Source organism: Physeter macrocephalus, chromosome 5, assembly GCF_002837175.3.
Source record: "Physeter macrocephalus isolate SW-GA chromosome 5, ASM283717v5, whole genome shotgun sequence".
In the NCBI taxonomy this organism is placed as follows: domain Eukaryota; kingdom Metazoa; phylum Chordata; class Mammalia; order Artiodactyla; family Physeteridae; genus Physeter; species Physeter macrocephalus.
Genome location: NC_041218.1, coordinates 78656725 through 78680785, shown reverse-complemented (window position 1 = coordinate 78680785; position 24061 = coordinate 78656725). Strand labels below are relative to the sequence as shown.

Sequence of the window (24061 nt, the reverse complement as noted above, 5' to 3'; positions counted from 1 at the left end):
GAGATACTATGTATAACTGAGTCACTTTGCTGTATACCTGAAACTAACACAATATTGTAAATCAACTATATTTCAATAAAAATCAAAAAATAAAATAACATAGGTCAATTCAAAAAAATAAAATTTCAAGAGGCAGGTTGGATAGACTAAGTAACTTGCACATTTTATTACTAAACTTTCTCAAATCAAATATATTTATGATATTTATGTGTTTGAAACCCATTTACATGATGTCATCTGACTCTGGTTTTAATACTGTGTTGTTATTACAGATGACTTCAGCACTGACCTTGAAAGTGTCCAAAGATAAGGTTCTTCCTTTGAAGCTTTAGTTTAGTAAAGATAACAGTGAGAGATTTAGAAACTCTGAGCCGGGCCCATGAGCTCATCAGCCTTAAAAAGTGTTGCTTATTGTGGTTGAGAATCTGCCTGCCAATGCAGGGGACACGGGTTCGAGCCCTGGTCTGGGAAGATCCCACATGCCGCGGAGCAACTGGGCCCGTGAGCCACAACTACTGAGCCTGCAAGTCTGGAGCCTGTGCTCCGCAACAAGAGAGGCCGTGATAGTGAGAGGCCCGCGCACCGCGATGAAGAGTGGCCCCCGCTCGCCGCAACTAGAGAAAGCCCTTGCACAGAAACGAAGAACCAACACAGCCAAAAATAAATAAATAAATAAATAAATTTTTTTAAAAAAAGTGTTGCTTATTTATATGCTTAGAAAAACATGCACGTTGAACTTTATTTCCAGAAAAGCATCCATTCATTTTCATGAACAGATAAAGACGATGCACTGCCTACAAAATAAGGCAAATATTTGAACTGCTTTTCAGCTGGACCACTGCGTAAGTAACCAGATTTTTCTTTGTACATTTTACATTTTACAGCTACTTTTGATCAAAGCCCTAGCCTATGTGCAAGAAAAAAACAAAGCTAAGCAGCTCACTGCACAGGTTTGGATTAGGGCTCACTCCACCTTGGTCAAAGCAAGCCAGTTAATGGGCTGCCCACCTCTCTCTGCAATGTGCCTTGACAGAAAGGAGAAACCAAGAAAGCCCCACGGGAGAGCTTCATTTGCTCTTATGTTTATGTTTTTCAACCTAGACTCGCAAAGCATTGGCAAGAATTTTCAAAAAAGTTTCAACTGGCTGGCCTTCAGGTGTTTAGGGTCCACTGACCTTATCCAAAGCTGCCTGTACCTCAGCTTCACTCTCAGTGTCCAGCGCTGAGGTGGCCTCATCCAGCAGCAGGATCTTGGGGTTGCGAACCAGAGCCCGAGCGATGGCGATTCTCTGCTTCTGTCCACCACTCAGCTGGGCCCCTCTCTCTCCAACCAGGGTGTCAAATTTCTACAAGAGAAAGCATGGTGGAGCTCTTGAAGTATTTCAAGTAGAAAAAGCTATGGAGTCTAGAAATTCATGAAGATATCAGGGAGCTTCATTTTGACCATCGTAATGAGTCACAAATTATAATAAAATAAATAATATCGAATTCTGACAAACTACTAACATACTCTGTATAAAATTTTGTATGCTTCATGTACCAAGCTATAGGCTCCCACTGGATAATTCAAGGGACTTACCTAGCAAAGTTGGACAACCTTTTACCTCAAACATTATTAGATTAACCTTTGAAGAAAGAACTCACATGAGTTGAAATTCTCATTTCGAGGGCAACTACATTAACAGAGGCTTTACCTGTGGAAGTTTCATGATAAACTCATAGGCGTTGGCTTCCTTGACAGCTTTCTTTATTTCATCCATTGTTACATTTCCACGGCCATAACGAATATTTTCAGCAATGGTGGTAGAAAAGAGCACCGGCTCCTGACTCACCACTCCAATTATTTCCCTCAGATACCTTACATTAAACATCCTTATATCCTGCCCATCGATGGTAATCTGAAAAAACAAAATACTTCCATTGAATATTTTAAACCTTCTGATGTATAAAGTATCAAGACTCTTTAATTTGTTACCAAAAAAGCCTTAGCTAATATTTAACTTATTTCAGTGGTTAGAAATGAGAATTGGAAATAAAGCATTGTGGAAGACTAAAAATAAAAAGTGTATTCTCTCTTTTGATATTTATTATCTTACATATACAGTTCTTTTATGGATGGATTATTCTCCATAAGTGATTATATATTCAGTTATACATTTTTGGCATAACTATTATTTTTGCTTACCATTACTAAATCTGAATAAAAATGTCCCTTTACCTACCTAGTCTACATATCATTTTGATGGCATTATGATGTTTTACTGTATGTAATATACCATAATTTACTTCAGCATTTCCCACCTGCTGAATATCTGGCTTCCTTCAAGGAACACTGAAGGACAATCATTGTAAAAGCATAGAAATACCAGGCCAAAGAGTATGATTTATTTTTTCTTCTCCGATAACAATTGCTTAACTTATACAATGACTGGCATATGTTGGGCATTTATTATTTGCTGATCAAAGGTTGAATAAACAACCCTCTAAAAAGATTTTTAATAATTTACAATGTCAGCAGGAATATATAAATATCTGCTTTATTGTAATTTATTAGCTTTTATCATTTAAATGTCTTTTCTAATTAATAAGTGTGTGGTGGTAGCTTATATTTATTTTAATTCATATACAATTATAAGTGAGGTTGAACATTTCTTTAAACTTTTTACAAATCTACATTTATTCTTGGAAGATTTGCATGTTCATATCCTGTGATAGATTCACATTAATTTCTAAAATAGTGATTATAATAGTTTTCCCACATATATCATAAATTATTTGTTCCAATTTATTGCTTTCTTTTATTATAGTTTTACTGATTTTTTTTTTTTTTTTTTTTCCGTACACGGGCCTCTCACTGTTGTGGCCTCTCCCGTTGTCTAGCACAGGCTCCGGACGCACAGGCTCAGCGGCCATGGCTCATGGGCCCAGCCTCTCTGTGGCATGTGGGATCTTCCCGGACCAGGGCATGAACCCGTGTCCCCTGCATCAGCAGGCAGACTCTCAACCACTGCGCCACCAGGGAAGCCCAGTTTTACTGATTTTTACAGGGAGAGATTTAAGGAAAAATTGAGTCAGTCAACTGTACCACTGGGCATTTTTTCTATTATTTCAGCAGTAATAAAATTGCTAAATCACGATATGAACAGTGAATATCTCTGAGTTATAGAATTTCTGAAGACTTTTCTCCCTGCTGACGTGTAATTTCTTTAAAAAATGTATTACTCCAATAATAATTTTAAAAATAAGATGTTTTCAAATGCTTATCCTCAATGGTTAGTATTTACTATGTTCTTTTTTAAAAATGAATAAAACTGTTTACACTTGAACCAACCTAGAGTTTGCTTTAGGAAATGAGGATGGCCCTATGTTCCTCCTTGGTGTATCAGATTTTTCAAAGAAGGTTTGTTAATTTTATTAAAGTAAATAAATAAATAATTTGTGTATCCTAGAAAACTTTGTATTCATTCCTGCAATCTCTGTTCTATCTCAATGCCTTTTTAGGTTTTTTTGTTTTTCTTTGTAACTTGTAAACTTCTGTTTTCATTATTGTTGAATTATAATACATTTCAATGTCAGGTAAACTCAACGTCCAAAAGTTGGTGCAACTGAGGAAATCTGAATATATACTGTGGGCTCGTATTGTATTAACATTAAATTTACTGATTTTGATGATTGTTTTGTGATTATGTAAGAGAATGTTTTCTTCTCAGAAAATATATTCTGCTTTGCAGTACACCTGAAACTAACACAACATTGTAAATCAACTATACTCCAATAAATATAAATAAGTTAGAATTTATAACAAAATTTTTAAAGGCCAAAAAAATATTCCCTAGGCCATTACTGTTCCCCATGTCCCCAGAAGCTTCTTAGAGACTAACCCACTTTCCCCTTCAGATATTCCAACATTTAAAAAAACTCAACTGCCTTTGATGAATTTAATTACTGTCCTAAGATTTCTTGTGATCCTGAACACAAGGTTATTAATAATTGCTATATGGAATATTTTTGACCAAACTTAGTAAGTCCTCCCAGTGGTTTGGATGACTATTTTCCAGTGACCTAGTGGGTTATGAAAAGCTTAGTTGGAACAGAGGAGAGTGTTGTCTAGCTTCTTTGGCCTTTATCATCTTGAATACTTTTGTTAAAACAGCCCAACGTTTTGAATGCACTATCTAGATGCATTGCAATTCTGTAGTCTTTTTACCAAAATTGGATTCACATGCAAATTAGTTAACAAACAAAACAATTTCAAAGGGCTAATTGGTATCCAGCTTCCCATTTTGGAGAACATGGCTCTTCCCACTTACCATGCCCTCTGTGGGGTCGTAGAGCCTCTGTATCAGCTGGACCACCGTGCTTTTCCCACAGCCGCTGTTCCCAACCAGGGCCACCATCTGACCGCTCTCTACCTTCAAGTTGAGGGCCTTTAAGATCTTAGAGGGAAAAGAGAGAAAAAGAACACACTTCACAACAGAAGCCTAAAAGGGGAGTAATCTGATTCAATTTTAAATTTGGAAAAGAAGTACCAAATAAGGGAATATAATCTCAAAAGGAAAAAAGCACATACATATCAAAATAATAGAGACTACGGATTCCTTAAGATGATTAAACAATCAGTCTGAATTAGGAATTCCTATAAATATTACTTACAATACCTTGACATCAGGTCGAGCTGGATAACAGAAATGAACATCTTTGAACTCCAAATTCCCTTTGATGTTATCTGGTTTGTGTCCTCTCTCTGAAAAACTGTCAATTTTAGGATTCTAAATAAAACAAAATTCAATGACTATTCCATCACAGGGCAAACAATTGCATTTTTAAGGAATATGCTTCAGCAAATTCCAAAAATAGGACCCAGAATGGCATCTCAAGTTGAAGATGGTGTGTGTTTGTGTGTTTAAGGAAATATTCCTTCTCAGAAAATAGGCTTTTCTTGAAAAGTACATAAGGGATGTATTCGTTTCATTGCATACGATATTTCACGTTAAGTTTCTGGCATATCCTCATAAATGTTCTAAATGGTCAAACATGCACATTCCTACAGCTGCAATAACAAAAACATACTATCATGGATATATCCAGGTATTTCACCATTTAGTGAAAATAAGCTTATTCCTAAACAACAAATGTAATGGACTGGGTTGAGAAGACTGAACAATTGGTTAGAGCCAAGTTATTTAGGAACGATGTAAATTTTGTATATATGCAGAAGCTGAACAATTTTCTCATGACTTAGATTAATGAAATAGGAATTGCTTGGATTAAACAATCACATTTCAATTACCTAGTTTGCATTTTCTCTGTGTAAATGCAGTGACATACTTATGTCAAAATGATTTTCTTTATTTCACTGCAGTCAGTACAACTTATGCAATATAGTTGATTCAAAATTATATCATATGCACAGTGATTTTTTTTTTTTTACAGGGGGCAACCCACGGCAAAGCATACTATCAATTTTGGTCCCACCAGTAATTTTTCCATCCACTCATCCTGTATACAAATTGTAATATTCTTAGTCTGGCTACAAAATGAAAGAGAAAAGGAGGAAAACTAGGAAGACAAACATCTTTGCTTTGAACTCTAATAATAACACACTAGTGCAGATGTACTTTCCCAAAATGAGTTCAGTGCTATTTGATTATTTAAAGATAAACTTTCAGAAATATTAATAAGAGGCATTTGATTTCATTCATTACTAAGGAGAGGTTGTTCACTTGGCATAATTTTCATACGACATTTAACCGAAAGCCAGATTTAATTAGCCAGACCTCAAAGAATTTTTTGCCATTAAAATAATAAATGACTCACACTATCAATAATAGCAAAGATCGCATATGCTGCCCCTCTTGCATTGGCAAAAGCATCAATACAGGGAGCAGCCTGTCCAATGCTGAAGGCTCCGATCATGACTGAGAAAAAGACCTGAGCAAAAAGAACACAAGGAAAAGTTATAAGTCCTATTCTGGAGTCCACCATCATCTCAAATATGATTTGTTTGGAACATACACTACCCAAAGGATCGTGATTAGGTTTATCCCTTTAAAATGTTTTTGGCAAAAGAGCAAAATTTACAAGGTTACTATAGCCTTTTATTGCATGAACAGGTTTCTTCAATCTCAAAAATATTTTTTTTGTCTAGCTTGCCAAACTATCTGTTGCTCTTCTCCTGGACTTAGACAAAGTCAGAAAGATTTTTCAAACCTATTTCCTTGATTCTGAAGCTACTGCCACCAGAGGAAAACATTTTCCATCAGTAGTATTTTTCAGTCCTATATGATTTTCTCTAACTATGCATGGAATTACACAGAATGTTCAAGATAAAACAGATTTTGGCCCCATGAAATTTTCCTTAAAAAGTACCATGTTGGGCTTCCCTGGTGGCGCAGTGGTTGGGAGTCTGCCTGCCGATGCAGAGGACACGGGTTCGTGCCCCGGTCCGGGAAGATCCCACATGCTGCGGAGCGGCTGGGCCCGTGAGCCATGGCCACTGAGCCTGCGCGTCCGGAGCCTGTGCTCCACAACGGGAGAGGCCACAACAGTGAGAGGCCAGCGTACCGCAAAAAAAAATAAATAAGTACTATGTTATGTATTAATACATATTTTTGTAAGACTTTTAATATAAAAAGTAATAGTTCACACATTATAAAACACTAAATCACACCTGTGTGCAATGATTAATAATTCCGTTATACAATTATTCTGTACTATAGCACACAAAACACATTTTCCTTTATATTTTTATCACTAGGAAAATAAATTGATATAGAAAAGTCAACACTATAGCTTCAGCAATCCAGATTATCAACAAACGTTAACTGAAGAAAACATAAATGAAGAGAAATTACTCCTTTATCTCTGGGCATGCTGAAACATCTACTTATAGTTTGTCTTTTCTCAGAAGACAGTAACACTTCACATACCCAGAACTCAAATATCAATCCACTATCTGCAATACAGAGGAAGACCAGTAAGAGAGCAAAACCATCTCTACCAAAAGCAATGCTATGAAGTCAATGCACTAGAGTTCTAAGTCTTTATGCAGAGGGCATCGCTGGGCTCCCTGCATCACGGGTATCACTCTGTAGCCCTACTCAGGAGAAGTCACTGTCTGCATAGTACAAATGGGGAGACCAGGCCAGAGAGGGCACACTCATCACAAAGGGTGAACGGCAGAGTCAGGGTTCAATCTCCTTTCTTCATAAAATTTAGCAAATGAGGAAGTAAAGAGAGGTGGAGAGCTTCCGAGCCGACAACCAGAGAGGAGACCAAAAGGAGAAAAAACAGACTAAGCAATGATGAAAGCTCAGTCAGCCAAACAGCCCTCAAAACGTCAATGTAGTCTGAAGGTACCACCCTAGAGAACATTTTGAAATGATAAATTTTCATAATGTCCCTAAGCCATCATCAAGGGGTCAAATAGTGCTCCATGTCCTCTGTTTAGAAAGATAGGGAAGTGTAGGTTTTAAAACATAGCTAGTTGAATGGTTACGTGTTGCCCTGACCATCACTAACGTGGAAAGAAGGTCACAATACATTGCTAGTTTATAAAACGTTTACAAAAAGGTATGCATAATACAATCCCAGTTTTGAAAGGAAAAAAAATCCACATATAGAAAATAATCCAGAAGATATACACCAAAAGTTATCATTAAGTATATATGGATTATTAGATCATAAGTAATTCTAATTATAAGTAATTTCTAATTTTTAAAATTATTCTAATTCTTTGTATAACTAGTATATATTTTTATAATAAAAAAATGAAGCTATTTTCATTTTGTAAAAGAAAAAGAAACTAAAATAACTTTTCATCTTGTATTTGGATAGCTGATGTTTTATATCATGTAAATTTAAAATTCTCTCATAGTATGACCTATGTATAATAATGTTTACTTTCTTATATAATGAAACTCAAAGGCAGAATGAGGATGGCGCCAATGCATATTTGTTCATTCATAAATTCATTCCATTTTTTAAAATTTATATGCTCCATATGTTTCTCAATTGGTCTATCTACATGTTATGCCCTGTGTATTCTAGAAGGTCAGCTCTGCCCACAGGACAGAGCAAAGATTTACAGAATGAAAAAAGCCTATAACCATGGCTCATCCTTCAAAAAGGAGGAGAATGAAAGAAAAGAAAAGGTAGATGGATAAACAACATTTTCAGATTCTTCATAAATATTAGGAAAACAACTTACTGTCATTGCATTTCCAACAGTGTATTCTTTTGCTATAACTAGAGTGGATGCATACCAGAAGGCCAACGCATATGATGCATATATTAACAGGAAGGCAATGCCCATGGAAATGTTTGCCGAAATAGCTTTTTTAATTCCAATCTTTTTGGCATTTTCTAGATGTTTCTGATACCTACCAGAAAATGAGGGGAAAACATGATAAAAAGAAAACAATCCATAATCTGAGCCATATCCACCTCCTTGATAGTTGGAGGTTTAAGGCACAAAGCCATAAAAGTCAGAAACCCCTGGTGAGACCCAGCTTCCTGGGAACTCAACCAATTCAGGATCGGCCAGGACTAGAACCCATCTGAGCCTTTTCTTTACTGGCCTGGACCCATCTCCCGTGGTCCCTACCAGCCCCACCAATGTTCCCATAGCTGTTCCAGGATTGAACTCCCATCCCTGGGAGAACCTCACCATCCCTTCATGGCCAGCATCACAAGTCAAGGTAAAGGTGGAAGAAGAGAAACCAAGCCAAGCCAACCAGGAATGACGCCAAAATGTAAATACTATTTGGGTCTCTTAAAACAGATTCTTAACACAGGCCAATTTGTCTTCTCCAGAGAAAACCCTCCTTCCACAGCCACATTGGGTGAGGGACAGGAATTTTATATGTTTGTGTACTTATACTTGTGCTTTTGCTTTTTTGTATTGCTTTGGTTTGGTTTTTGTTTTGTTTCGGTTTTGATCAGGCTGACCTTCAACTGTCAAGGTTGTGTACAACCTTGTACACAACCTACTGTGTACAAGGTTATAAAGTGGTCTCTACTTATGGGATATAGGCTCTTACTCAACTTTTCTAGATTTTAGTTTCATCACTTGTAAAATGGAGTTACTCTTTTTTTAATTGAAGTATAGTTGATTTACAATGTTGTGTCAGTTTCAGGTGTACAGCAAAGTGATTCAGTTATACATACATATATATATTCTTTTTCAGATTCTTTTACCTTATAGATTATTACAGGATATTGAGTATAGTTCCCTGTGCTATACAGTAGGTCCTTATTGGTTATCTATTTTATATATTGTAGTATGTATATGTTATTCCTAAACTCCTAATTTATCCCTCCCCTCCCTTTTGCCTTTGATAACTGTAAGTTTGTTTTCTATGTCTGTGAGTCTCTTTCTCTTTTGTAAATAAGTTCATGTGTATCATTTTTTTAAAATCCACATATAATCGATATCATATGATGTTTGTCTTTCACTGTCTGGCTTACTTCACTTAGGATGATAAGCTCTAGGTCCATCCATGTTGCTGCAAATGGCATTATAAAATGGAGTTACTAATGCCTACCTTGCAAGACAATTATGAGGCTGACAGATAATGATAGAAAGTTGTTAGTACAGTGCTGGCGTATAGTTGGCAAAACCTGATAATTCCTATTCCTATTATTATTACTATTGTTTTAGAATTTAATGTCTTCCTAAATATCACTCATTCTATTATTGTCATATTTTTGAATATTAATTAAAATTCATATTACTGCCTTCTAGGATTTGACATAAAGGTATAAATGTCTAGAATGGTTCTGTCAAATAACAATATTTTTTCCATCAATTTCAGTTAAGCCTTCCATGCTAGATGCAAAGAGTCTATAAATTTTGATTTTGGCTCCCTAAAACCAGAAAATAAAAATCCACTGATATACAATGAGACTTTAGAGAAAATACCACATACATTAGAGCATTTCCATTTCTAACAAAAGACAAACAACATCATATCTTTTTCAGTTTAACCAAATAAGATGTTGAGAATTTGTTCATTTTTTTTAAATGTACGTTGCCACCAAAAATCATGTCTTTCAATTATTTAAAGCACCCTACTCTCCAGTGTTGTTTCCTCAGTGTTGGACGATGCATACATTTAGCTGAGCTGCGCCCCTGGGGAGACAGCCAGCTCGCGATGCCCAGCACTGTGCTTAGTCCCAGGTGGCCCGACCACAAGATGTGGGCACGTCAGCCCCAGCGTGACACGGGGCTCCAGGGACAGTGGTGGACATGCTGTAATTACCTTCACTGAGGCGGCTCACTTACTGCTGCTAATGGAGAGGCACTGATTACACTCATCCTGACGTGTGTGGGCTACTGTGTACAGGAAGCAGCAGTGAGAGAGAAAAAGGAAGAGTTAGAGAACCAGGCATAGGCTGGCTTTGAAGAGGGCTTAAGGAACAGAAAAATAGAAAATGAAAAAGAGGGGAGTGGGGAACCTTTGCTTTTAAGGCTGGAGAATTTCCAGAGAATTTCTCTTTCAAAGAGTTGTGGGTATCAGGAGTCCCATAGGATGGCGAAAGAAAATACTTCACATGGAGTCATACTTCAGCTATATTAGGGGATGTTATTATTTAAAGAAAACTGGTTGGGGCATTTAAGTGGAGCTGCGTAGCCTTTATTAGGGGGCTTTGTTCTGGCATATAGGTTTTCACCGATCAAGTTCCTTTAGAGCAGGGGTACTCCACCTGGAATCCCTGGTTAAGGAACTTGAAGGGGAAAAAATTTACGTATTTAATTTCACTAACCTCTAACCGGAATTTAGCATTTCCTTCAATTCTCAAGGCAGGCAACAAACTGCTGTATGGTTAGCAGTAACTGTGCCTTTGCTGCCAAAGAAATCCTAGATCATTTTCATACCACTGTTCTAATTGTTACAGATATCTTAAAGTATCTTTTACCTGCAACCCTACTTTGAATTACAGTAAATATGTGACCCGTATTTAGTTCTTAATATTTAATAGGTTAAGAATAGAGATATGTAATTACCACATGACAGTTTTAAAATGTTTTGATAACTGTACTTCACTATAATTGGTTTCCTTTGTAATCCTACGTATTTTGTTTTATGCATTGAAAATCATTATTTTAAGAAGGGAGTCCATAGGTTTCATCAGACTGCCAAAGAAGTCCATGGAACATAAAAAGGTCAGAACCCTGCTGTAAAGTCCGACGTTAAACTCTAGCCATCAGTAAAGGGTGCCTATATTTTGTGGGTGGGGGGTTAATAGTAGGTAAAGGAAAGCAGTAGACACATATCACAAAAGAATAAGTAACAAAATGTAAAAGTGGGTTCTTTGAACTAGTGGACAAAGAACTTTTCTGACCTTTTCAGCTCTCTGTTCTGGCCCCCAAAAGCTATCACAGTCCTGATGGCCCCCAGAGCCTCTTCTGCCACAGCACCTGCTTTTGCATATGCAGCTAGTTCTTTGTCACTAAATGCTGAGAGTATCTGGAAAAAAGAGAAACATTCATGCCTTTTGTATGGGGAAAAATGTTAAAAGACAGTCTGATCAACTCTTTCACTTACTTTTTCTTCCCAAACCCTGTCCTTTATCAAACATTGTAGATATGAAGCAAACCACACTCACTGTACCCGATCCAACGGCTGCTTCCACTCCCTACAAGGGGCGGATTTGATCCGCCCTGGTGATATGCTCCCCAAGAGGAGTCCTAAGCAGCTTTCGGCAAGAAAGCGCCCTTTGCAGGAAAGAGCTCTCTCTCTGCAGGAGGCCCCTTGGTCTTGTCATTAACCTTAAACCAGGCACCCCCATGCTCTACTCACCTCCAGCCCTAGCACACCTTTCAGATCTTTTGATCACACAATACTTTGCCTAACTTGTTGATTCTTTCCATAGATCAAAGATGTAGAAATGCAGAATAAGTAATTAAGATGACCAGATCTTTTCCCTAGCTTCCCCTTCAATAATCTCGTGAACAAACTGTGTGAACAAGATAACATCTAAAGAAAGATCACAAGAGGTCAACAAGCCTGCAGGCAGTGGAGGAGGGCAATGATTCTGACCCCCTATCTCAACATTTAACTGAGGTTACTTCCCCTTTTCCATTGAAAAGCTTTCATGACTGAACAGAATCTTCAGAGATGGTTTTTGGGGGACACCAAGTCCACCATCTCCCCAGACTGCAAGCATTCTGATTAAAAGTAACTTTCCTTTCTACCAACTTTTGCAAGTATTGATTTTTTTTTTAAGCGGCAGCAGCCCGACTTCATTCGGTAACAGAGTCAGCAAAAGGAAATCCACACATAATTCTCTATATAGTGTTCTTGGGAATAGTGTCCAGTTCTGTATCTACTACTGTTTTTTTCTCTGTTAATTGCAAAATAGACTAAAATAAAACCTTACTGCTTGGAAAGGATTCACCATCCTTTTTTTATTGTGTCACGATTTTTAATCACTTTGAAAACCATACTTCCAGACCTACTCAACAGGCATTCTACTGAATAAGATGTCTAAACAAGATGTTGCAGGAGAACAGCAAAGGAAGAATCGAAACAAAAGAGATGCCAGAGTCTACTAAGTAAATCATCAACCCCAGAATGAGCAAAAATTGCCAGTAAAGTTTCTCAACTCTGGAGTGTTGGTTGAAATAGAACAGGTTTTGTGGATTTTACCGCAAGGCAAAATTGTCAGAGTGCCATTTAACTGTCACAGGTAACAATTAAAAATAAATAGGACAAATCTAAACTTATTTAAATGTTTTATATTCATGCAATAGTTTGAAGGAATGTCATATTTTTAAATTATGTTTCCTGAAATAAGGACATGACCATTTATGTAATTTAAATTAGTATGCCAGAAGATTTACCTAAAGTAGTAACAGTTCCAAAAACAAAATGTAACTGAGGTAATAACTGTGACATTTTGAATCACATTAAAAACAATCTTCCTGGGCTTCCCTGGTGGCGCGGTGGTTGAGAGTCCGCCTGCCAATGCAGGGGACGAGGGTTCGTGCCCCGGTCTGGGAGGGTCCCACATGCCGTGGAGCGGCTGGGCCCGTGAGCCATGGCCGCTGGGCCTGCGCGTCCGGAGCCTGTGCTCCGCAGGGGGAGGAGCCACAACGGTGAGAGGCCCGCGTACCGCAAATTTAAAAAAAAAAAAAAAAAAAAAAAAAGGAAAGAACATAAAAACAAAACAAAACAAAACAAAACAAAAAAACAATCTTCCTTATTAGAACACCAGATTAACAACATGCTCCTGGATGTGGTTTCAAATGACATTTAACATGGATCTGCACAAGTACCAGAATCCTGCATATTGAAAATAACTCTGTCTGCGTGGGTTAACACACATGGAAATGCCCACGTTTCACATACCTTTGCCCAAACAGCTGTAGAGAGTCCCAGGATAGGGCTGATGGCCATTATCACAAGGGTGAGCTTCCATCCTCTGAGAAACCCCACTATGAATCCTGCAAAAAACGTGGCTATTGCTTGAAAGAACATTCCAACCTTGTCACCAATTCCTTCACTGATTTTGGAGACGTCACTAAAAAAGATCACACCTAAGTGGTTACAGGCAGGAGGTCTTCAGTCAGAAAGGTGAAGCAGACATCTAACAAACAGAGACAGGCAACACTCGTTCAGACTCCTGCAAGCCTCTTTCACAGTCTTAGCCTCTTGAATGCCATTTTTCCCCACCTAAATACCGTACAAAGGAAGAAATTCAGGATTAGTTCACGCTTCTAAGAAGTTAATATTAAAAGTTGATGCTATTCAATTAGTTAATCCTGTTAGAGAAACATTAGCATTTTGAACGTAGGCGTCAATTTGTTTCAAAGCAGGAGCTAGGAAGGGCATTGCAACAGGAATAGGGAAGGGCTCCTTGCTTCTACCCTTGATGATATTTTCAACCCACTCTATTCTCAATACTGCAGCCAGTGTGATCTTTTGAAAATGGAAATCTAACATGCTACTCCTCAGATCAAAAATGCCCAGTGGCGGGCTTCCCTGGTGGCGCAGTGGTTGAGAATCCGCCTGCCGATGCAGGGGACACCGGTTCGTGCCCCGGTCTGGGAAGATCCCACATGCCGCTGAGCGGCTAGGCCCGTGAGCCATGGCCGCTGAGCCTGCGCATCCGGAGCCTGTGCTCCGCAACGGGAGAGGCCACAACAGTGAAAGGCCCGCTTACCGCAAAAAAAAAAAAAAATTGCCCAGTGGCAAAGCTGAGGCCAGCCAGGCCCTACATGATCTGATCCTCCCTCCTCTTGGATCTCATATGCTCACTACCCTCTTGCCAGGACCTCCAGTCAGAAAAAGCTTATCATCTGTCTCCGCCTGCTGGAACGTAAGCAACAAGAGGATGGAGATCTTTGTCTCATTCACTGGTATATCACAAACATCTAGAACACTGTTTGGCACACAATAGGCCCTCAAATATTTGTTGAATAAGTGAAGAGTCAACAAGTACTAAGACAAGTCTCTTTGTGAATTCATTCAATCATTGATTCACTCATTCATCCATCTTAAGGGTCATCTTAATATCTGTCAGGCCTGCGATAAATATCTGTTTATCTCCATGAGAGATAAACAAGTAAAGGATGTAAGCTCATTCCTCAAATACACCTACTACATAACTAAGGCAAAAAAAACTAACACATAAGGAAAATACACTTCGGCATAGGCTCGAATTGCTAAAGATGGCTATCAGATGATCTATTCCCAATACACACCAAATGCTTAATCTAGGAAAAAAATTTTTTTCATTTAAAATCTTCCTTTGACAAATTTTCACATACTTAGCAGTTAATTTCTTTATGAAAGTGTGGTGTTAACAATATACTTACTCTGTTAGCCGAGTATTGAGTTCAGTGGTGTCATTGATGTCAAACCAGCCTATTTCCTGTCGTAGAATAGCATGAAAAAACTCTTGCCTAATTTTCTTAGTCTGTCGGCCAGCTGCCAAAGTCCAAAATGAAACTTGTATATAGGCAGCAACAAGAACTCCAGCACCTAATCCTGAATAATAATATGCATATCTGGAAAATAATTCAAAAGTTTCTTTTAAATATAGTCTTTATCTCTTTGGGGAGAAATATTCAGAACTGGGAATTAGTAAATTTACAGACAGATCACAAAGACCGTGTAGGACATTGTAACAAACACACATTAATTTTTTTCTCTTTTCTTAAATTATAAGAGGATAATGGCAAATCTATCCACTTGAATTATCAGCCAAAGGTAAAATAAAGTTTTGTGGTTAACTGCAAAAATATAATGGTGTTCATGAACCATTTTAGAACTGATATTGACAGTTTGTAAACACAATTTGACTCTTTCACAATTCATATTCTAGACTTGCATATCTTACTGTACTTAAAAAGTGCACCACATTGCAACTACAGGACTAAACAGACCGAGCATGCAAAATGGTTCTTAGTATAAGTTTTCCCGTATTGTTTACACAAAAAACAAAAAACCCTCTTCTTAATTGGCAGAAGTTGAAAGGTGTTTTAAAAATAGAATGCTAAAATGTCATGAATTCAAACCAATTTGGAGTGAAGTCTTAACTAAATTAGAGGAAAGTTAGTATCTTTATTTTTTTTTAATTTAATTAATTTATTTTTATTTTGGGGGGCACGCCCCGCAGCATGTGGCATCTTAGTTCCTCTACCAGGGATGGAAATTGTGCCCCTTGCACTGGAAGCGTGGAGTCTTAACCACAGGACCATGAGGGAAGTCCCAAAAGTTACTATCTTTAAAAGTAATAAATTCAATTTCAATACTCTCAAATATATTTTCTACATCATTTTACAAACTGTTTCCAGACAGAAGCCTTTCAGGCCTGCTATGGCAAACAGACAGTACTCATTTACGTCAGCAGCGTTAATTGAATAAGTAAACATACAAACGTTATGTGACAGGCTTTTGGGATTTCTACGAAGAAGGCTGAATGAGGGGAAAAATGCCATAAATGACATTACTGGATCAATGGACAAAATTGGAATACAGATGGTAGATTGGATCAAAGTATTGTATCAATATTAAATGTACTGAGGTTGATAACTGTACTGTGGTTGTAAAGAAAATGTCCTATTCTTAGGAATCATGCTGAAGAATTTATGAGTAAAGGGTCATACTCTGTGCAGCTTATTTAAATGGCAGGGGAGGGGGAATAAATGAAAACAATAGGTTAAAGAGTCTAACAAAAGGTAAAGTGTATATAGGGACTCTTTGTACATTCTTAAAACTATTCGTAAGTTTGAAATTATTTTCAAATGAAATGTTTTTTAAAAGTACACCATAAAGAAGTACATATGTATATATAGATATATTAGCCAATTACCTAGTCATTTCTTCTTCCAGAATTCTGGCTGGATTTAGCATTAACAAGGAAAAATTCACTAAATAAAAACAAAACAAAACAAAAATAAGACATTTTTGAAAGGCACTGCCAGGTTTTAAAAATCTTTTTTCTCTTTCCTTTTCACTCTCAAGTCACTCTTTTCATTTGACTCATGTAAAGGGCCCAAGGGTTTAGGTGCATTCAGGGTCCAGTTGGGGGAAGTGAAGGCCTCCCAGGTTCAGCCCCCTTCCTAGAGGTCTTGGGCCTGTAAGCAAAGCAGCTTCCTAAGGCAGCAGAGAGGAGCTGATGAGGGCATACAGAAGGCAGAGGAGGAAAAGAGAAATGGTCCACATAGAAAACACAAGATTTAAGGGGCACTTTTTTTCTTAGTGGTGCAAAGCACTTTCCACATACTTGCTTCTTTTGACCTTACTTTACTATATGTGTGTGTTTTCCCTTACATGCTTCCTCACAACGTAAGTAATAGAAAGGCTGAATTACATTCATTGCAAAGGAAGAAAAGTTAAAGAAAAGAAAGATAGCTGAGTTGCTCAAAGACAAGTCAGTGGATCACTGGCAATCAGTCACCATCCTGCATTCCCTGTGCTGGTTATCAGCAGTCCTGTATTTTGGTATTTTTAAAGCAGTATTAACTGGAAGGAAATTGTCTTTTTTTTTTTTTTTTTTTGCGGTACGCGGGCCTCTCACTGTTGTGGCCTCTCCCTTTGCGGAGCACAGGCTCTGGACGCGCAGGCTCAGCGGCCATGGCTCACGGGCCCAGCCGCTCCGCAGCATGTGGGATCTTCCCGGACTGGGGCACGAACCCATGTCCCCTGCATCGGCAGGCGGACTCTCAACCACTGCGCCACCAGGGAAGCCTGGAAACTGTCTTTTAATTTGAACTAATTTGATAAAAATGTCAATGTGCCTTTTCTGGTTTACATGTTTTAGTAATAGCTAGGATTTATTGAGCATTTATTATATGCCAGGCATTGTTCTGAACACTTTACATGCATTACTTCGTTTAAGTTTCACAGCAACTCTATGAGGTAGGACTATTTCATAAATTCCCATTTTACAGATGAAGAAATTGAAGCACAGGAAGATAAAGTAACTTACCCAAAGTCACACAGCTAGCAAGTAGGCTGAGAGTCCTAACACTACACCATACAGCTCCTGACACTATACTACAGTGATTGATTCATGTGGTAATGACTTATTTTCACTTTTTCAAAAACACAAAGTGAAAAAAATAAAAAGAAAGCAGCCCATATCTACTGCATTCACAAAATAATAGGATAAAATGTCACCACAGCACTGATGAGAAAACACACCAAGGTAGGCATTTCCCATTTACAATGATGCTAGGAGAGAAACTAGTCTTTGTTCTAGCCTTAGATCATGTTTTCTGGGTGCTGTGTTATCATTCTTAACTTCCTCCAAAGGAAAATAAGGTAGAAATTTATTTTAAACTACTGTCAGGATCAGTTACCAGGCATGTGGCCCTGATGGTGGCATAATTTTTTCCCTCAGGATTGTTCTTTCTACGGATGTTCATAGTGAAGTGTTTCTGCTTATTAATCTAGCTCTTTATCAGTTACTAGATCCTTGAGGAATCAGACCGTATTTTACTTCTGTTCTTATCCGTTCAGTTTTGCATGCTCATTTCCTTCCTGAGTTCATAAATCTGACACCTTTGATATGCCACATTGGAACCGTGTTTCAAATTAGAGGCAGACAAGCTATCCTAAAGCTGTGGTATTTGTAGAAACCATTGTTCAAAACCACAGGAAACCTGCAGATATATGTGTACCTGGCTATTTTTTCCCCCTGAACGTAGAAATCAGGTGAAATCCTAAAATGAGTTTTACTCTCCTCCAACACCAATATTACAACTCAGATTGACCCTCCCTCCTAGAAGATAATCTACAAACATTCCAAGTTTGACCTGCTCCTTTCTCAGAGTCCCAGGCCAAGAATGGCAATCTAATTCTGGATTAGTAACCGTAGGAGCCCCAAAGCCCTCAGGAAACCAAGAGTTTCTGCTGCCTGACGACAAAGGTGAGGCAAATGTGTGTTGATGTCTCGTTCCTGGAAGAGTCATGGAACGAAATCTGGAATTCTAAACCTGGAAATCTCATGGAATTACTTCTGGAAAAGGCCTCGACTTGGTCTTCTCCGATGCTACCTATTAGGCTGCAGTCTCCTAAACAGTCTTTAAGTAGTTATGTGGTTGAAGGCTTCGCAATGCTGTCTGCCTGTTAGAATCCTGTGGGGAGCGTGAAAAAATATAGATGCCCAGGCTCCATCCAAGACCAGCTGAATCAGAACCTCTGGCTGAGTCTAGATCATAATTCTAAAAAGTGTCCCCAACTGATTCTAAGGTTCCAGGATGGAGAACTCCTACTCTAGTCTGCCTGAATGCCTCCCATAATGAGGAAATGGGGAATTCTAGAAGCCACCTATTCATTTTAGAGAGCTCCCATACAATTCATCCATTTTATAGATGGGGAAACAGAATCTTAGAGTGGTTGTTTCATTTCCAAGTTCTTACAGCTAGTCTTCCCCCAATATTTATGTTCCAGACACTTGCCATAAATTGTCTCATTTAATTCTATCAGTAAGTCTACCTTTCAAAGGTGAGAACAGTAGGAATTATAGAGGTTAAGTAATTTGCCCAAAGTCATAAGCTGGGAAGGGCCTAAATAATAAATGTATACCTTAAGGATTACATGGGGAGACATGACATAAGGTCACTGAGTCTCAAAGTAAATCAATGTCTGCCTTCCTTGATTCTGCCCAGGACTTCTTTTATTATATAGAAACACTCAGCACAGGACAGAGTTGGTGCATGTCCAGGCAGCTTTGGCAGTGTGGGTAATTAATTAAGGTAACTGGGGCTCAAACCTGCCTTTTCCTCTCATCTATGTGGCAATGCAAGGGCACACAGGGTGTATCGATTTCTCCACAGAATCTCCTACATTATTACAGTCACATAGACTTGGCATAAAATATCAGGGTCCTAATACTCTGCAGAAAAACTGTTTCCTATGACTCCATTCTTAAGGTTTGGATGAGGAATGTTTTATGCATAGTTTCTGCACAACCGAGTCATTGTGGGGGAACAACCTTGTCACTGAGCCTTTATTCTGTTGACAAGGATGGGCTCTGTTCACAGTAAGTCACTGTCAGGCCCTCTTGTAATTAAACCTTTTTTTCTTCTAACATTCCCTTCTCATTTGGCTCCCATTTGGTCTAGCTGTCCAAGAATCCAACGATTCTAAAGAACAGACTCTAAATAAACACCATCTCTATGAGATGAGCTAGCGAGCTCAGCTAAGTACAGCTGAATACTCTATCTCCTCTCAAACCCCAGGATTTTTGCTAAACTCTACAAATGTAAACATACCAATGAGCTCTCTGAGTATGAAATATAACAATTTCATCTTCTCCAAAGAGGCATGGGAATATTATTTGTACACACTACTAAAGAGTGGACGTTGGAATTAATAACATTTGAGGGACTTCCCATTCCAAACCCTCCAAGACAGCTAATATGCCTAATGACAAATCTGGCTGTAGAGGACCGAGTGTCATTTAATTTGGAGGCCACTGAAACTAAGCTGGCAACTCGGGTGAGTTTATCACTCCAGCTATTACAGGTCTGTAAGTGACTTGCTTATGCCATTCCCCAGACAGACCTTGAATTTAGCCCTGGGCACAGTACATGGTCCCTGTCTGCCATTCCAGCTTCAAAGCAATATGGTTGCATAATTAGAAACACAGAAAAGACAAGCAAACTACTCCAAATAAGAAAGTTGTGGAATTACTCTGGTGTTAGCAAAAACAAAGATAGGACGAATAAAACCGAACCAAATGCCAACTCCCCTGTGATAAGAGCACTGCATCAGATTTTTAAAAAAATTTAATTGTGATAATATACACAAAACCATCTTAACCATTTTAAGTGTATAGTTAAGTAGTGTTAAATATATTCACGCTGTTGTACAACCAATCTCCAGAACTTTTTCATCTTCCCCCAACTGAAACTATGCCCATTAAACAACAACTCCCCATTTTCTCCTCCCCCAAGCCTGCTACCACTTTCTTACTTTCTGTTTCTATGAATTTGGCTACTATAGACACCTCATATAAGTGCAATAATACAATAATTGTCTTTTTGTGACAGACTTTTTTCACTTAGCATAATGTTCTCAAGGTTCAACCATGTTGTAGCAGGTGTCTGAACTTCCTTATTAAGGCTGAATAATATTCCCTTGTATGTATATATCACATTTTGTTTATCCACTCATTTGTTAATCTGATTTTTTAAAATCCTGAGTTGAAACCAATTTTTTATTGATGCGTTCAAATATAGGCATCATCCTACTGTTATGTGTGTGTGTGTCTTATAGCTCTATAGATCTTATAAGAAGTAAAAGGAAAACAGAAAATTCCTCATTTCCTTGAAGGCTTTTTAAACTATCCTATCTTACTCCAATTTTACCTTTATGGTGTTTGTGTTGAAGTTTTGGCCACTGGTCAAGCACAAGTAATCCATTTAAAACTTTCCCAGGGCTTCCCTGGTGGCGCAGTGGTTGAGAGTCTGCCTGCCGATGCAGGGGACACGGGTTCGTGCCCCAGTCCGGGAGGGTCCAACATGCCGCGGAGCGGCTGGGCCCGTGAGCCATGGCCGCTGAGCCTGCGCGTCCGGAGCCTGCGCTCCGCAACGGGAGAGGCCACAACAGTGAGAGGCCCGCGTACCGTGAAAAAAAAAAAACAAAAAACAAAAAAACAACTTTCCCAAACACATTTTTTTAAAGTTGAAAGTTATTTACATTGGCAGGATAATCTATATGGTCATGAGCATGCCTGGGACGGCAGAAAGGCCTGGGTTTGAATTCTGCCCTAATACTGTATAACTTTGGACAAGCCTCAGTGTCTTCATGTGTCACAGAAAATAATATTACCTACTGTGTGGGACGGTTCTTGTGAGGCTTAAGTGAAATAAGACCTAGCACATGATACACACAATGAAAGGTTACTAGTATTGGTGTTATTTTTATTATAAAGAGGTTCTTCTCAGAGACAATAGTACTGGATAGTAAATAAACTTTTTTTGTAGGATCTTGATTTAACTTTCGAAGGATGCTTTTACTAGACTTCTAAAAGGCATTAATATTCATCAATATTTATGTAAAGTACAGCTTTTTTTTCCTGTTGTATAAATTAAGCAATCATGTTCTCTTAGGTAATTACAATTAAGTCCTACAATGCTAACCAAATACGTAGTTCTCAATCAGTGAACACTGAAAACTCTTACTGAGTGTCATCTAAATTATAGAGTCCACTTTTTCTCAGATATCTTTACTATGAAAGCTGCCTTTCCTTTATCAGTTGTTTTTCTTCTATTCCACTATCTGTGTGCCAGTAAAGCTTCACTCGGTCTTCTCCAGCCTAGTACTCACAGGTCTCTTGGGAGGAACTGAGCTATCATGCTTCGTAGAAAGCATGAACATCTTCCTTTCTATGTTAATTCTGGCTAACATGAAAATAACTTTGTCCATAGAAACCACACTCCAATGCTGTTGACACAGCCTCTCACATAGATGACATTAACTTATGGGACTCCTTTGGCTCTTCAGTAATTATAGTCCTTTGAGTGAGTTTCAAAGCACATCATTATCACATTGAGTCCATTCACTCTTTAGTAAAGTATTCTATCAAGTAACAGTCAACCTTGTTGATCCAAAAATTAGAGACAGGGCTTCCCTGGTGGCGCAGTGGTTGAGAGTCCACCTGCCGATGCAGGGGACACGGGTTCGTGCCCCGGTCCGGGAAGATCCCACATGCCGCGGAGCGGCTGGGCCCGTGAGCCATGGCCGCTGGGCCTGCGCGTCCGGAGCCTGTGCTCCGCGAAGGGAGAGGCCACAACAGTGAGAGGCCCGCATACCGCAAAAAAGAAAAAAAAAAAATTAGAGACAGAAAGTGGGTCTAATTTTAGCCAAAAGGATGGGGGGAGATAAAAAAAAGAAAACCAGAAACAGACCTACAAGCTGAGCATAGCTAAGAAGTACCACCACGCAAACTGATGTATTCTGAAGCTCATCAGTAATCACTAATGGGATGGACACTGCACAGACATACTCTGTTATAGTTCCACCGTCCTCACGTAGACTGACTTCCTTACTTTATTTAAATGCAAAACTTTCTGGAGATGGGTATTTCCTTATTCTATATTTAAAGTCAAATAGCACACACCGATTTGCTGAAATTTAAATGAGTATTTGAGGAAGTTTTCTGAGAATGTTACAACCCCTTCTGTGATATCTGGAGTCACCCAAATGTCCGAACCATGAAGCAAGTAGATGATGAATAGAAAAATCAATTTCTAATCTTCCACTCAGTTAAACATATATATAAAATACATATATATTTTTTAAATAGAGAAATTCTTACCTGGAAAGGAGAAGTTTCCTCCAATATGAACAAATCTGTCAGTCATTTCTCCAAATACTATCATCATGAGGGGGAGACCTGACCCATGAGCTATGGCCATGATAGTGCCAAAGGACATAAATAATTTATCCTGCCAATCAGAATATCGAAACTAAAAAATAAAGAAAAGAAAAGATAAGAATACTTAGCTTGTATAACAGGATTTCTCTTTTTTCACAATGATATGTTCTTCGGATTTTTATTTAATGTCAGTACTTTTGTAACAGTTGCAAATAAAGGTATTAGGGAAGAAAGAATTTCAATCCAATCACTGACAGATTAATTTCATGATTCTATTTATTTTGTATTCTGTGAGGAAATCAATCTAACTCCATTTAATCACTATCTTATTTGGATAAGTGCAATATAATCAGAAGGGACGAAGGTTTGGTTCCATTAAGAAATATTGTTTGATTTTCCAGAGCTCCTGAGGTAGTGAATTAAGAGCAGCTAGGGAGGGGTTCCCGGAGGGGTTCCCTGGTGGCGCAGTGGGTGAGAGTCTGCCCATGCAGGGGACACGGGTTCGTGCCCCGGTCCAGGAAGATCCCACATGCCGCGGAGCGGCTGGGCCCGTGTGCCATGGCCGCTGAGCCTGCGCGTCCAGAGCCTGTGCTCCGCAACGGGAGAGGCCACAACAGTGAGAGGCCCGCATACTGCAAAAAAAAAAAAAAAAAAAAGCAGCTAGGGGTAGACATCATTTACATACACACACATAGTATGTCCTTTAAAAAGACATTCAAGGCTTCCCCGGTGGCACAGTGGTTAAGAATCCGCCTGCCAATGTAGGGGACATGGGTTCAAGCCCCGGTCTGGGAAGATCCCACATGCCACGGAGAAACTAAGCCCGTGCGCCACAACTGAGCCTGCTCTCTAGAGCCCGTGAGCCACAATTACTGAGCCCGCGTGCCTAGAGCCCGTGCTCCACAACAAGGGAAGCCACTGCAATGAGAAGCCCGCACACCGCAACGAAGAGTAGCCCCCGCTCGCCGCGGATAGAGAAAGCCCGCGCGCAGCAACGAAGGCCCAACGCAGCCAAAAATAAATACATAAAATTTAAAAAGAAAGACATTCAGATAGTTCAAAGGGAGAATTATAAAGGGGTTGGGGGGAACAGATCCTCTGTGTTTTGAGGATAAGATCCCTTTAAGAGGGCTTCCCTGGTGGCGCAGTGGTTGAGAGTCCGCCTGCCGATGCAGCGGACGCGGGTTCCTGCCTCGGTCCGGGAAGATCCCACATGCCG

At 38.9% G+C, this 24061-nt stretch overlaps 1 protein-coding gene across 1 annotated transcript in view; it reads right to left on the bottom strand.

Moving 5' to 3' along the window:
* Positions 1–24061, bottom strand: part of LOC102983763 (phosphatidylcholine translocator ABCB4) — a 77883-nt gene that overhangs the window by 46497 nt on the left and 7325 nt on the right. Inside the window, exons 4-14 of the mRNA XM_028490120.1 lie at positions 22783–22933; positions 16324–16381; positions 14825–15016; positions 13356–13527; positions 11347–11471; positions 8210–8381; positions 5818–5931; positions 4659–4769; positions 4311–4436; positions 1695–1898; positions 1176–1346 (exon numbers count right to left, since the gene is read on the bottom strand). Coding sequence (XP_028345921.1) covers positions 1176–1346; positions 1695–1898; positions 4311–4436; positions 4659–4769; positions 5818–5931; positions 8210–8381; positions 11347–11471; positions 13356–13527; positions 14825–15016; positions 16324–16381; positions 22783–22933 — 1596 coding nt within the window. The remainder of the gene's footprint in view (positions 1–1175; positions 1347–1694; positions 1899–4310; positions 4437–4658; positions 4770–5817; positions 5932–8209; positions 8382–11346; positions 11472–13355; positions 13528–14824; positions 15017–16323; positions 16382–22782; positions 22934–24061) is intronic.